This window comes from Acartia tonsa, chromosome 4, assembly GCF_053477335.1.
Source record: "Acartia tonsa isolate MP-2025a chromosome 4, ASM5347733v1, whole genome shotgun sequence".
Lineage (NCBI taxonomy): Eukaryota > Metazoa > Arthropoda > Copepoda > Calanoida > Acartiidae > Acartia > Acartia tonsa.
In genome coordinates this window covers 12497537-12512142 of record NC_137263.1, presented here as the reverse complement: position 1 = coordinate 12512142, position 14606 = coordinate 12497537, and the positions used below count along the sequence as shown (strand labels likewise).

At 32.0% G+C, this 14606-nt stretch overlaps 1 protein-coding gene across 1 annotated transcript in view; it reads right to left on the bottom strand.

Annotated features, from left to right (window-relative positions):
* Positions 1–741: 741 nt before the first annotated feature.
* LOC145316115 (ATP-binding cassette sub-family G member 8) overlaps positions 742–14606 on the bottom strand; it is a 92530-nt gene continuing 78665 nt past the window's right edge. Inside the window, exons 14-22 of the mRNA XM_080156423.1 lie at positions 14420–14563; positions 12282–12413; positions 11387–11504; positions 10836–11019; positions 9251–9404; positions 8743–8907; positions 8045–8165; positions 7547–7724; positions 742–1331 (exon numbers count right to left, since the gene is read on the bottom strand). Of these exons, the coding sequence (XP_080012549.1) occupies positions 998–1331; positions 7547–7724; positions 8045–8165; positions 8743–8907; positions 9251–9404; positions 10836–11019; positions 11387–11504; positions 12282–12413; positions 14420–14563 (1530 nt within the window). The 3' untranslated portion in view covers positions 742–997. The remainder of the gene's footprint in view (positions 1332–7546; positions 7725–8044; positions 8166–8742; positions 8908–9250; positions 9405–10835; positions 11020–11386; positions 11505–12281; positions 12414–14419; positions 14564–14606) is intronic.

Here is a 14606-nt window from a genome sequence, read left to right as displayed (position 1 = left end):
TATACTAAACATCTTTCTAATCACTAGACTATAGGAGATAAGGACCCTCCCCTCCTCCAGATATTTTTACATTTCTTAAAATATGAAACTGTTCTATAAGAAGGGTCAGTCCGTCCGTAATAGTAAACTCTTTTCGTTAATTTAGACATGTTAGAATTGTCCTATCAATTTCAAACTTTGCAAGCTGATTACTGTAACTGCTAGGTACGAAAGTTAAAAAGCGTATTAACTCTATAATCATTACCAGAAAGTCAGTACGTCCATTTATTGTTCATGTTGCTTTTTAACCATTTAAACAACAATTGTTTATGTGATGTACAAATCCTTTTTATCTGATTTTTAGAATACTGTTTTCTATTACAACAAGGGTCAGTGTTATAAGAAAAGAATCTCTGTAACCTGCCCTAGAAATGTAAGACAATATTCTCTATTTAAACACTTTTGCAACAAATTTACTTACAATTTTGTTTGGACTTATACATTTGTATTCTTCTTTTCTTTAATTCTGACACTTTACAGGTGTTCATGTCCATTTGTCAAATAATTTCAGAGCTTTGCTTGTATGGATGTTTTCATTCTTGTTTAATTAAATTTAAGATAGGCTATCCTTTTTATACAAAAGCATACATTAAAAACGAGTTGGATATAAAATTAATCTTTCCTCGTTATAAGAAAGCACAAATACCCTTCTGACTCTTCTATATGAAAATATTAAAGGATTAATGCAATGCGAAATAAAAATACAATTTAAAACATTTATTGCAATTATTATTACACAAAATATTAAAAGAAAATGAGAATTATCTATTTTTAATATTTACAAAAAAAAATCATATTTTATTATCTAATTTTATTTATTGTTCAATTTTAATTGTCTTTGTTTTTAATTTTTGTCACTGTTAAAATTTTCATAATATTTACAATTTTTAAGCTGCACTTTAAAAAATTACCAAATTTTTAAATAGTTTTAGATTTTTTCACTATGTTCTTTTATAAATCACTGAATTTTTCGTTTTCTTTCCTTGACCCTGACGGGCAAAACAATGAATGCAATGATATAAGCTATGGTGACCGCAGCCGTAGCGACCAGCCCCAGAATCACCGGCACGACAACCGGATCATATCCCCTGAGTCCTGCCAGGCCGGGCAGCCGGGCGGGACTCAAACTGTATGCCTCCAGGGCCTTAGCGCCGGTCTGGATGCCGCAGCCGATCTGTTTGATGATGCCACTGTCTGTGATCATGGGGTTGGCGTGGCAGTAGAAGGTGGACACTGTGTTGAATTCTCCGGCCAGAACGGGCTCAGACAACCAGTATTGCGGTGATACATACCTGAAAAATAATATAATATGAATGGGCGAGGCAACACGAAAAATTAAAGGCTTTTTGAATATACATATTTCATTTCCTAAAGAAGTCCTTCTGATGCAAGCTCATTATTGAAATTATTGGTGTAAAAGTATGGTCCCCTTCCTATCTGGTAGAATGCAAATGATTTTTATTTTTTAAAACCTTTAATCTATAACTCTCGTACACAACCCACATCTTGTATGCCTCTTGAGGCTTCTAGGGGGCGTAGCCGCTAGTATAGCGAATACGAACTAACTATACAGTAGCTGCACTTCAAAACCTACTTTTTGATGGAATGTAATGATTTTAAAAGTATGAACACAACTCTTGTGTGCAATTGTTTGTAATTAATTATCATTAAAATGCATGATTGCTTATTTGTGTGTATGTTTATGTGTGTGTGTGTGTGTGTGTGTGTATTTAATCTATGTAATGTAACCATACCACACAATTAAAATGCTCGTCCTTTCATGACAACTTGTCATTTACAATAACTTTGACGCGCACTTCTACCATTTACTTCCAGTTTAAATCCAGAGATTCGGAGCAAAAATTTTTAAAAATATTAATGAAAAACAACCCAAAGAAAGTAATCAATAGATTATAAGAATGTAAAGAGATTAATTGATAGCAACATTGTGGTACAATACTGCCATTTACTTCAAGATTAAAACCAGAGATGCAGAGCGAAACGAATTTTGAAAAAATATTAATATAAATTTAACCAAAGCTCAATAGATTATCAGATCGCAAAAATAAGTCACCTATAAATAATTGAATTTTTATCATCCAAAATTTTGTGGCTCACATTATTAGAACCAATTAGTAATCATATGGGAATAAATGTAATAAAAAAATTGTCTGCTAGAAATTCCTTTGATTTTGACGGATTATTGTGTTTGATAGCTCATCTGGAATAATAAGTTCATATTTTATGGTCAATTTGCTCCTAGCGACTATCTAACTCTGAGAAAGCCTAAAGTGTCATGTGTGACGTCAAAAAAATACGTCTAAAAGGAAGGGTGAATGGAGATATGGGAAAGGAAACCCCCAAAAAAGAGATGGATTTTTATGACGTCACACATGACACTTTTGGCTTTTTCTCTAACTCTCACAAATATTTGGTTTGGATCTGCATATCTGGTACGTCACAATCCAAATACAAAACATTAAGAGCAATGAATTACATCTAAATTATGGTAATATGTTTATGTGTATTTTTTTGTGTTTTTAAAAGCGAAGCTTTTCTATAATTAGGGTTGGTCCGTCCGTCCGTCCGTCACAGACAGATAGCTCTTTTCGTTAATTTAAGTAGGTTAGAATTATCCTATCGATTCCAAACTTTGCATGGTGATTTCTGTAGTAGTAAGGTAAGATTTAGAAAGCGTAGCAACTCTATAACCGTTACCAGAATGTCTGTACGTCCATTTTAAACATGTTGATCTTTAACTTTTTAACAACTAATAATTATGTGATAAAATTATCCGATTGATCTGATTTTTGGAATACTAATTCTTAAGGCAACAAAGTAAAAGGTTATAAGCGAAGCATCTCTATAATCAAGTACTTAAAATGTATATATGTCCTTAAACAATATCCTGTATTTACGTAGTTTTTTAACAAATTTACTTACAATTTTGTTTCTACCCTTATACATTTATATTCTGATTATTCAGTTAAGTATTTATGTTCGTTTGTCTTACCGTTTCAGAGCTTCGCTTTTATGGATGTTGTCATCCTTGTTTTTTGTGTTCATTTGAGTTTTAATAGTAATATATCAATTGACTTATTTCACAAACATTTTTCAAGATGAAAGTAAAGCATTAATTTTTTCTCTTTTTTACTTACATTTTGATAAAAAAAAACTACAATTGACATATTGATATTCAAGTTTTAGGTTAGCGCAATGCAATTATATTTTCTCAATTGTATTTTCAAGCGAATATAAGAGTGATAATATGAGAAAGTGATTAAAGACCAACTTTTATTACGACATGTTTGATGGGGTGCTGCCACTTCTACCACTAGCAAAAATATAGTCACTGTATTTTTGACCAAAAGTGGGTATGTTTTTGTCAATTTTGTTTGAGAAAACACTAAACACTAAAGTTATAATATGCGGTTGTGAACGCACATCCACATTATGTATTATGATAAGTTTATTTATAACAATTCCCTAAATATACTTTGTCCTTTTATTCGGTATTTCAACAAACACGCTATTATTTTTAGCTCTTAGAAAGTTTTATCAACATGTAGGTGACAAATACCCAATAGTCAGAGAATGAACAAGTGTTGAAACACTGCTTCTGAATGATAAACCAAAATTTTTTCTTAAAATGTACAAAATGTGCTCTGTAGAGTAGTTATTTATCGCATCCTATTATAAACAGCTTTCTGAGAGTACAAAAATGTACAATTATAAGATTAAACCAGATTAAGATTAAGATAACGCTATACTTATCAATTATAATAATTTTTTCCAAATTTATTATATTATTCAACATCAAACATATTCCAATTTAATATCATTAATCTAACTTTATATAACAAATGAACAACATTTTCAAGATTTTAGGGAAATAGTTTACATATAGTGACCTTTTGAAACCCTAACTAAAAACACCATTTATTTTTATTACTGTTTTGAGTAAATACTATGATGTAGTTTTTATATTTTATTTGACAGACATGCAATACAATCATTATTAAACATTGCATACCCTGTCTGTCTTTTCTGCTGTTATTATATCAACATAAGAACATATGGTAATGATGTCATCTTAGTAATAGTGTCGACGTAAACATCAGCCTTTTTCATGTCAGTTATAAGTCAGAGAGGGAGGGGACATAGAATAAAAACATTTTTTGGCTAAAAAACTTTGAGTACTTTTGATTGGTTGGTTTTGAACTCTTTATCTAATAATTTTAGTTTACAGAAGGGGTAATTTCCTTTATCATCATTGGGGATCTACAGAACAAACTATTGTTCATTGTCTTAACTAAAAAGATCCATGGTCATTAACACTTTTATTTAACGTCATACAATTGATCGACATAGAAAAGACTATTAAGTTTTTTTTCGATAAAACTTTTGCTTATGAGTTTAACAGGACGCAAACAAGGATAATATTGATCATGTGTGGCGCATCAATATTATCATTAAAAATTGATTAAGCAAGGATAATTACAAGTAGCAGCACAGCAAAACTATTATTAAACATTTAATGAAACTGGTCTTTAAATTATTAATGCTATTAAAAAGCAAACTTTCTGATATTATCATCGACATTACGACCAAAAACAATATGCTAGTGATAATAAAAGGAAGTACTTTATAGTGCCCAAGAAAAATGACGTCATACAATGCAAATGACCAATGATAGACCAATACTCATACTAAATTACCTATGGCTGACCAGTATACTACATTTTAATTGACATATCGCAGGCCAGTATAACGTCATTTTAATAGGCACTATAAAAAGCTTCTAATTAAAGTTCTATGTTGATACAATAGCAACAATTAGATTAGTGCAGAAACTGAATACTGATGTATAAATACTACCATTTCTGTAGATATCTGTTATTGGTTGAAAAGTGCCGTCCTTTTAATTTTACGAATGTTGTTTATAAAACTTTGGAGACCATTATCATAAACAAGCCAGCAGCCCTCCCTTTCTGGCATAAGTAAATAAAGATAAATTTATTTTATATAATGCTTTCTTTAACAAATAATGCAATTAAACAACTTCCCACTAGTTAAGAGTAAAGTTTAAATTTCTAATAAACCCCCCTTTGATTAGAGAAAGTAGTTTCATATATTGGAATATAGCCGTGTGTTTCTTAATGATAAAATTGTGATATTGTTTTTTAATCTTTTTTGATAATGCTACAGATTTCCATGGGATTATGGGATTAAAAAGTCATGGTTATAATTTTATGTCCTAGTAAAAGATCATAATACAGTTGGGAGGGGAGAGAGAGTTACTATAAAAACATTTTTATCTTATTAAAGTGTGGATAGGGGGGATGAAAATAATAAATATGTTCTGAAAACATATTTATACGGGGAAAATGATATAATGGTTTTTTTTGTTTAATTGATAATACATACATTAGGAAAACCTTAGTACGCTCGTTGCATTGCAAGGGGGAAAAACTTTCTCAATATAATAAATATAATACCGTAGATAGTTAATCTAAATAATAATCCGTACAACTTAAAGAGGATTTACTTTGGTGAAAGAGAGGTCAAATAGAAATATTCAGATATAACTTTGATCCCATCACCGGAGGGGGGGGGGGGTTCTCCCATTGTCACTAAATAATGAGAAAATGAGTTCATCACTAAATTTGCCTACCCCTATATTCCTGATTATAAACGTTAGAAAATACTTTTTTTGTACGTAATTTATTTTTGTCCGGGAGGAAGGGTACATTGGACTGAAAATGACACTAATACCCAAAGTTTTATAATTACATTATCTTTCTCGTTGGCTCAAACTTTGGTTACTTTCATTAAATTGTGATCAGATAACTTTTTAAAATGTAGTGTCTAAATTTTTCAACCAATATTGTTATTCTACCGAAGGGGTAATTTCGTCCTCGTTGTGGGTGTACAATAATTTTTCAACAATTGTCTTATCCATCAAGATCCCTGCTTTTTTTTTTATAAAATTGAATTATATTATATAAGACTAATTCAATTTGTTTATGAAAAACATGAAAACACAAAACATAGAATAGAATAGCAGAGAACCTTATATTTATGTCGACTATATGGCTTAAATAAAAGTAATCTTGACTGACATTATTTAGACATATCGATAGTTTAATGACATTATAATTACACTTTTGTTGACGAGATAACGAATCAATTTTCTGACAGGATACCTAAAACTTTAGATACATTTTTAAAATTTTAATTGGGTTGTACAAACTAGAGTGTCCACACTTTTCCACCGATAGTTTTAATCTTTTTGTTTGTCATGATAAGATGTGTGAAACAAGTTATCATATATTGTAAGATCTCTGAGGAAACTTAAATTCATTTTTTTAAGTGTTTTAAATTGATAAGACAATTTTTACATAATTTTCTCATTTGTTGAAAAGCTTTGCTTTCAAAACATGTCCATAGAAATTGCACTTATATAAGTAAACTTAATAAAAACATGAGACACAGGCGAAACAAGGATAACAACATCTAAAAATCTTGTATGGACAAACGGACAAAGTGAGTTATAGATAAGTTGTTCTATTATATAGCAAATAATCGATAAATCAAATAGAAATCACGAAATCTTTATGAAAAAAGTAACTTTGTCTTTTGAAGCATGAACGACAGACAAGACGGACCAAGGAACACAGTAATAGTGTCTGACTGATTATGACGTAACAAAAAAAATTAGCCAATGAGAGGCCACTATAAATTTTTTTGTTACGTCATAATCAGTCAGACACTATTACTGTGTTCCGGACCAAGTAAATATACCGAATTCTCATTGGTACAGCAATTCCAGCCATCTATCGTAAATAACAGCCAAGAAAATAAAATTTTTCCATAACTTTACGGACTGACGGACGTAAAGACCGACAAAGTGAATTATAGAGTAGTTTGTTACTAACAAAACAGGAAAATAAAATGTTTTTTTTCTGGTAGGAGGTAAATAGGATTAAATATATGAAGCAATAAAAAATATCATGAAAAAAAAAGAAAAATTAGATTATAACCTTTAAAACATAACATTATAATAAAATTAAGGTTTTAACTTTTTTTATGTAAACTATCTAATGCTTAATTAAGAACCCCTAAAGACAATATTATGAAAATATCATACTTGGAGTACATTAAATATTACAAGTGTCAAATTATATAATTTGAGATGTAGCTTCGGTATCAACTAATAAAGTACCTTTGGACAGATCATCGTGTTTTATTGACCATCCAGGGTAATATATCTATAGCTTTTTCCATTAAAGTCATGGTTGAACAAATAACAACCCTCCGCCCCTTGTTTTAAAATAAATTACAAATAAGCCTAAGGGAAATTTTTGTTAATTTATTTTAGGTTAGGTTATATCGGACAACAGGTTGCAACGCGGGGTTAAGGCACAATAGTTATAGGTTAGGAGGTATACCCCCCTACGGATATAAAAAAGGAAAAAAACACAAAGGATAAATCTATCTAAATTACCTAATCCACGAGAGCCATGCGGGAGTCTCATCCTGGTGTATGGAGAAGCCCCCTGTGACGAGGCTGGTGATGAGGCTGCCCAACCCCATGATGGAGAGGGAGACAGGGAGGGAGGGGAGGAGGTATGCGAGTAGCAGCACCAGGGCCCGCAACAAGAACAGGTACACCATCATTACTCCTAGAAACAAGATTAATTGTTGTCTATCAAGGAAATAGGGATTGGAATATTGGAATTCATCCAATTTTCTTATCAATTTTCAATTTATTTTCTTTCAGGGATATAAAGATATGATAATTGGGGAACTTATTCAATTTTAGAGTTTCAGCTGATAAGTTTGAATAACGATTTCAACCCTAAATATTAGTACTGTTTAATTTGTCAATATTATGTTGAAATATTTAAGTAATTGCTGCGTTACTTATGCAATGCATGTATTTAACTAGTATTTGTATTTTCAATACGTGGTATATTATTAATGTAGAACATAGAATACATACCTAAATACAGGTAGAAATAGTTGAGATGGTCATCCAGTGGGAACCTGACTCCTGCCAGCAGATATGCAGGTACTGTGTAGGCCAGCAGGATACCCAGGGTCCCAGGTATACTGTATACACTCTAGAAAGATAGATGGATAGATAGATAGATAGATAGATAGATGGATGGATGGATGGATGGATGGATGGATGGATGGATGGATGGATGGATGGATGGATGGATGGATGGATGGATGGATGGATGGATGGATGGATGGATGGATGGATGGATGGATGGATGGATGGATGGATGGATGGATGGATGGATGGATGGATGGATGGATGGATAGATGGATGGATGGATAGATAGATATAAAAATGGATAGATGAATAGATGGATGGATTGATGTATATATGGATGGATGGATGGATATATAGAATATAGATAAATAGATAGATAGATAAATGTCTAAGGAAATACAAATTATATCAGTTTGATTTAACCAAAGCATTTGATACACTCTTTTATCCTTAATATTTAGAGAAGTGATCTGCCACTCAGAATTAAACAAAAACAGAAATCAAAGAGTTGTTGCTGATAAGTTATTTAAACAATTATGACAATTTCTTGATAGATAGATAGATTGCTTGTTGGTGGTAGGTATATTTATATTTATTGATTGATATATAGATAGATAATTAAAGAGATAACCACTCACCTTTGTAAAAATATAAGCAAACTTTGAGTACAGATCATCCTGAATATCCCTGGCAACAGGACCTCTGCCACGCCAGACCTCAGCCGCCAGATGTAGCAGCAGGGTCCACACACCAACCATTGACATCACGTGGTTGAATCCAACTCGGTCGTTTACGTTGTCCTGGTTAACAATTTTTTCATAAGAAAACGTAAGTTAATCAATATTTTTTTCTGTATAGATGAAACTTCATGTTCCTTGCATAAATGTTTATTTCAAAGAATAGAAGAAAACCTGATCTAAAGTAATAAACAAAAAAACGAAAAATAACCCTCCTCCCCTTTTAATTTATTCTGAAATAAGGGAGATGGGGAGTGGTCTTTGATCCAATAGGCCCTTTAAAAGAAACCGCATTACATTTTGTTAATTTATGATTATCTGCTTTAAAAGAGTAAACAAAATATTTTTTTCGCAGGATGAAAAATTCCGCTATACAATTAATATCAAAGTTTTGTGAAAAATGTTCCTGTTCAAATTCTGGTTCTCGCTGCCAGGCGACATCCCAGAAGCGCCAGCGGACGCCGGCGAAGACGGTGCCCATGCCGACAGATATGAGGCCGGCGATGATGACCAGCTTGATCCAGTTTATCACGTTGAATGGGTACATGTAGATTAAAGCTCGTCTGAAATTGAGAGAATTATATTATTGATTTATTGGTAATACCTGCTAAAATGGCGGGTTTTTTTTAATCATCGTACAATTTTTTTATAATTCAAACGTAGCCCAAAAAATTATAATAGTGAAACGTTTTGTTTTCTGTAGAATATAAAAATAGAAATTCTAATAAAAATCTACTTCATATTTCATTTATATTTTGATTAAATGTAATAAAGATGAATAAAATTATTGAGATTTATTTCTATTTTTAGATAAATTCTAATATTAATTTGTATTTTGATTAAATACAAATACAATTCTAAAAATTCAAGTTTAAACTGAGTTAGTTACAAAAATAAAATTGAGGTTTAAATCTTTAATATTTGAAATAAAGGGAGAGGTAGGTTTCGGGTAAAATCCGTAAAGGTTATGTGTTATAAGTTAAAAACAGTAGTAGAACGATTAAAATTTAAGTTAACTTTTAAAAAAATTTTTTTGTCTATGGTTCTTTTTAATAAGAAATACACATATTTAGTGAATATTATCGTTTTACTACTATTTTTAGCCTTAAAACACAAACCATTACGGATTTTATCCGAAACCTACCTCTCCCTTTATAAAGCCTAGCTTTTTATTGTAGCGATTCTTATGGAATGTATTTTTTTTATAAAAATTATATAATAACAAGGATGACAACATCCATAAGTAGCGAAGCTAAAAAAATTATAAATGGATATCGGGAAAAAAATTACAATTAAAAATTAAAAAACATTAATCTTGGTAAAATAGGGAAATTATCAAACCTTTAAAATCACGCAACCTTATAATTATAAAAACTTAAAAATCTAGGAATCGATCTAGCACCACAATTAATAAACAAATCTAATGAAACTTAATAGAAATATGTAAAACATGAGAATATTCAATCCCTGATAATTTCAGCCGTTAATCCTGGATAGGAATCGAGAAAACCATGAAAACCTAAAAATCTAGGAATCGATCTAGCACCCCAATTAATAGAAAAATCTTAATCAAACTTGGGGGAAATATGTAGAATATAATATCAATTATTCCCTGAAAATTTCAGCCCTGTATCTTAAATAGGACTTGAGAAAATCACGAAAACATAAAAATCTAGGAATCGAACTAGCACCCCAACTAACAGACAGACGGAAAAAAACAATGTATATAATAGATGGACATATATAATGGCAATCTTCACTAAAAATTTCAGCTGTCTATCTTGAATAGGAGCCGAGAAAATCACGTTTCCCCCCATAGCGTTACGGACTGACTGACTGACGGACAAGCAAAGTGAATTATAGAGTAGCTTCGCTACTAAAAATCACAAGAAAATACATACAGATGTTTTAGTACTTTCTTGTAATTTGTAATTTATTTTATTAATATTTAAAAATCTTGAAAAGTAGCTACAAAACTACAAAACAATACTTACATCCAAAGTCCGACAATTTGCATTAGAACATTTGCCCGCTTAATTTTCGGCGGCAGCATGCCCGGTGGTCCAGGGTCGGAAAGCGGCGGCGCCTTCCGCCGATACGTTTGTGATAGTGTGTCAATTCGTTGGCTTGACTCGAGCATCGCCTCCGGAGAAAGGTCGTCTTTTGTTACCAGGTCAACTAAACAAGAAAAAAAGATGTCACCTTTTAAATTATTTAATAAAACACACCTCAAATATTTGGTGACTAAGCGTTGCAAAATCAACTTGTTCTAAATTTTTACCTGAGGTTAAAGTATGAAATGGGGTGCAATTACCTTCCCGCGCCCCCCCCCCCCTTCCCAACAGAATTTTTAAAAGTGGAAACTAGATTTTAAATTTATCTGACATAAATTTTTTTTGTGTGTGTGGAGGGAGGGGAGTGGTGGGGTTTAGACCATTTTAACCCAAATTGGAAATCCATAGTCATGTGACATTTATGTTTATCGTATTAGTGACGTACAGAAGTCCATAGTTACAGAATAGCATTTTAACAACAAAGTACTTACGGTAATAATCAGAAGGATTTTTATATGCAGGGCAGGGATATTCGATGAATGCAAAATATGACAACATTTCTCTTCGTTTTCCATAGTACATTAGGCGTCCACATGATATCAATGCAACCTGAATAAAATAATGATCTATTTTGATTTTCATTAGGCTATTTTAAAGAGAATACTACCCCTAGTGACTCAAAAATGAACTAAATTACCTTACTAATCATTATGAATATTTCCTATGTTTGTGCGTGAATGGTGATAATTAAAATGTGACCCCTAGCGACTCAATAATAAACTAAATTCTACCTTACTTATGATGGTGAATACTTCATATGTTGGCGGATGGATGGTAAGAATAATAATGCCACCCCTAGCGACTCAATAATGAAATGAATTACCTTACTAATCATGGTGAATATTTCATATGTTGGTGGATTGATGGTAAGAATAAAAATGTGACCCCTAGTTACTAAATAATCAACTAATTTGTCCTAATGACCATGTGACCATCTAGCGTCTTGATAATCAACTAAATTTACCTTACTAATCATGGTGAATATTTCATAGGTTGGTAGCTAGATGGTAAGAATGACGATGCGACCCCCAGTGACTCAATAACGCACTAATTATTGATTTAGAGACCCTCTAGCGACTCAATAATGAACTTAATTACCTTACTAATCATGGTGAATATTTCATAGGTTGGTGAATAGATGGTAAGAATGACGATGCGACCCCAAGTGACTCAATAATAAACTAAATTCTACCTTACTTATCATGGTGAACATTTCATATGATGGTAGATGGATGTTAGGAACAACAATGCGACCCCTAGTGACTCAATAACGCACTAATTATTGATTTTGAGACCTTCTAGCGACTCAATAATCAACTTAATTACCTTACTAATCATGGTGAAAATTTCATATGTTGGTGGATGGATGGTGAGAATGACGATGCGACCCCTCGCGGCCCACTGGCGAAGGTACTCAACAAGGAAGAACGTGTCAAAAATGTCCATTCCCTTTGTAGGCTGAAAAAAACATATTATATAAATAAAAAATGGGGTTTAGTCAGGAAGAAAGTTTGATGAAGGTGCGTTTTTATTAGTTGGTTAAAACTTTTCTGACTATAATATTCGAAACTTCTCTAATAATAATTCTAATTTAAAGAAAGGTTAAATTTTGTTTGTCATCATTGGTGATCTATATGAATTTATCGTCCATTAAGATTCCTAAATACTATACCTTTTAAAAAAGAATTTATTTGTATGAATTGTACAAAAATGTAAGAAAATATATTAAGAATGAGGAAAAAATGAAGTTTCTTTCTATCTTGGGAATAAAGTAGAGATTAGAACCAATAAATCTATATAATTCCTCTGATCGACAAGAGGACAACTTGCCCCCCCCCCCCCTATCCCCTATTTATTTTATGGCCCTTTCAGGAAACTCTAACCCTAATGGGCATTCTTATACCTTACTATGGCTACTCGTGCCCAAAAGATACACTTAAAACAGTTTTTTTTTCAAATGTTTTTGAGTGGGTAGGGAAGAGGTGCTTTGGTATTTTTTGTCAATTTGAGTTATATTGACATTCAATCCAAGCAAGGTTGTACTGTATATGAAACCTTTTTTTCAACTAGTAAGAAAATCATTATTGAGAAAATTTATTTTGTAGATGTTCTTTTGTGAGGGGGGGGGGGGGGCATAACTTCTAGGTTTTTCAACAATTTATTTATGTCATTCAGTTATATAAAAAAAGTAATAATGTAGAGTTAGATTACAAGTAGAATTTCTATATTTTATTTTTATATAAATGTACCAGGATGTGTGGCTTTCTCTGTTTTTCACTGAAAGATCGTATTAACGGATTAACAGAAATAGCTTTCATTTTCAGATAAACTACTTATAAGCCCCCCCCCCCCGAAAAAAAAAAAATATATATTTTACTTTTTGAACTGTTTATTACTTTTTTTATTTGTTACTTTAATAGGTAATTAGATTAATTTTAACAAACAATGGGTTGTATTTCTAGTTTTGCATTGTCTTTTATGGGTTTAAAAATAGTTGATTTTTTAGCAATAATAATTAATTGGAATTTCTAGACAAGGAGCATCTCAATCAATATCCGCTTCCCTCACTGACTCACAGACTATAAAAAGTTGTATACCACTATTAGAGTAAATACCTGCAGAGTCTAGGCAATAGAGTATATTAGTGTATATATGTTAGAAGAAACCTTATACTTTTTTTTAATTGTCCAATTTCTCATGTTTCCCTTTATAATAGTGAATATATTTTACATTTTTAAAACACTTGGTCTAAAATTTTACTCATTATTTAAAGAAATGTAATACAAGTTATTAATTCTATGTTAAATCATGTAATCTACGCATCTATGACCGTTTTCGGTCCTGTTACACTAAATGTATTTCTTGGCCTTCAAAATAAAATTTCCTCTCGTAACAGAAATTTAATTTGGATATATCTAATTTCATCGAATAAATTAATTCAATATTAAATTTGTAGAAGTGTATGTTCAACTAGGATGGCAATATCCAAAAGAACAAACCGGATAAAATTGGCGTAAAATTATGGATCTTAAGGGATAGGTTGACAATTGATGTATATTCCCAATGATGACTTTTCTCGTATTCATTCGAATCCGGTGGATAGGAACCGGTTCTCATCCATACGAAAAAACTATGTCTATCATCGTATTATATCCAGCTTTCTACGATTATAATAATGTACAATCATAAGATTAAAACCAGTTTTTTTAGCCAGTCTAGACAAGCACGCCCCTCCCCCCCCCCCCCCCAATTGAAGTGAGTTAGTTTTTCGTTTATTACTTTAGGTCAGGTTAGGTTATTCTTTAATGGATGCTGGGTAGCCCAGCAGGGTCAAGACCCCATGCAGAGGTCAGGCACAAGGAAAATACCTAATTCTCTTATTTTCAATTTATTTTAAAAATAAGGGGGGAGGTTCATTACTCGATATGCACTTGGAGGAACAGCACCTAATATTTCAATCTTACCTGATCTAAAATAACAATATCCGTATCAAGCAGCAGATGGCAGGCCACGTTCAGTCTCTGCTTTTCAGAGGAGGTTAGGTCGGCTATGCGGGTGTGCTTCACCTGGCTCAAGCCAAGGTCCTCTATCAGCGCGTTGATCCGGCCCTGCAGGAGTAAGACAGACCATGACAGGTTGGGTAAATTGGAA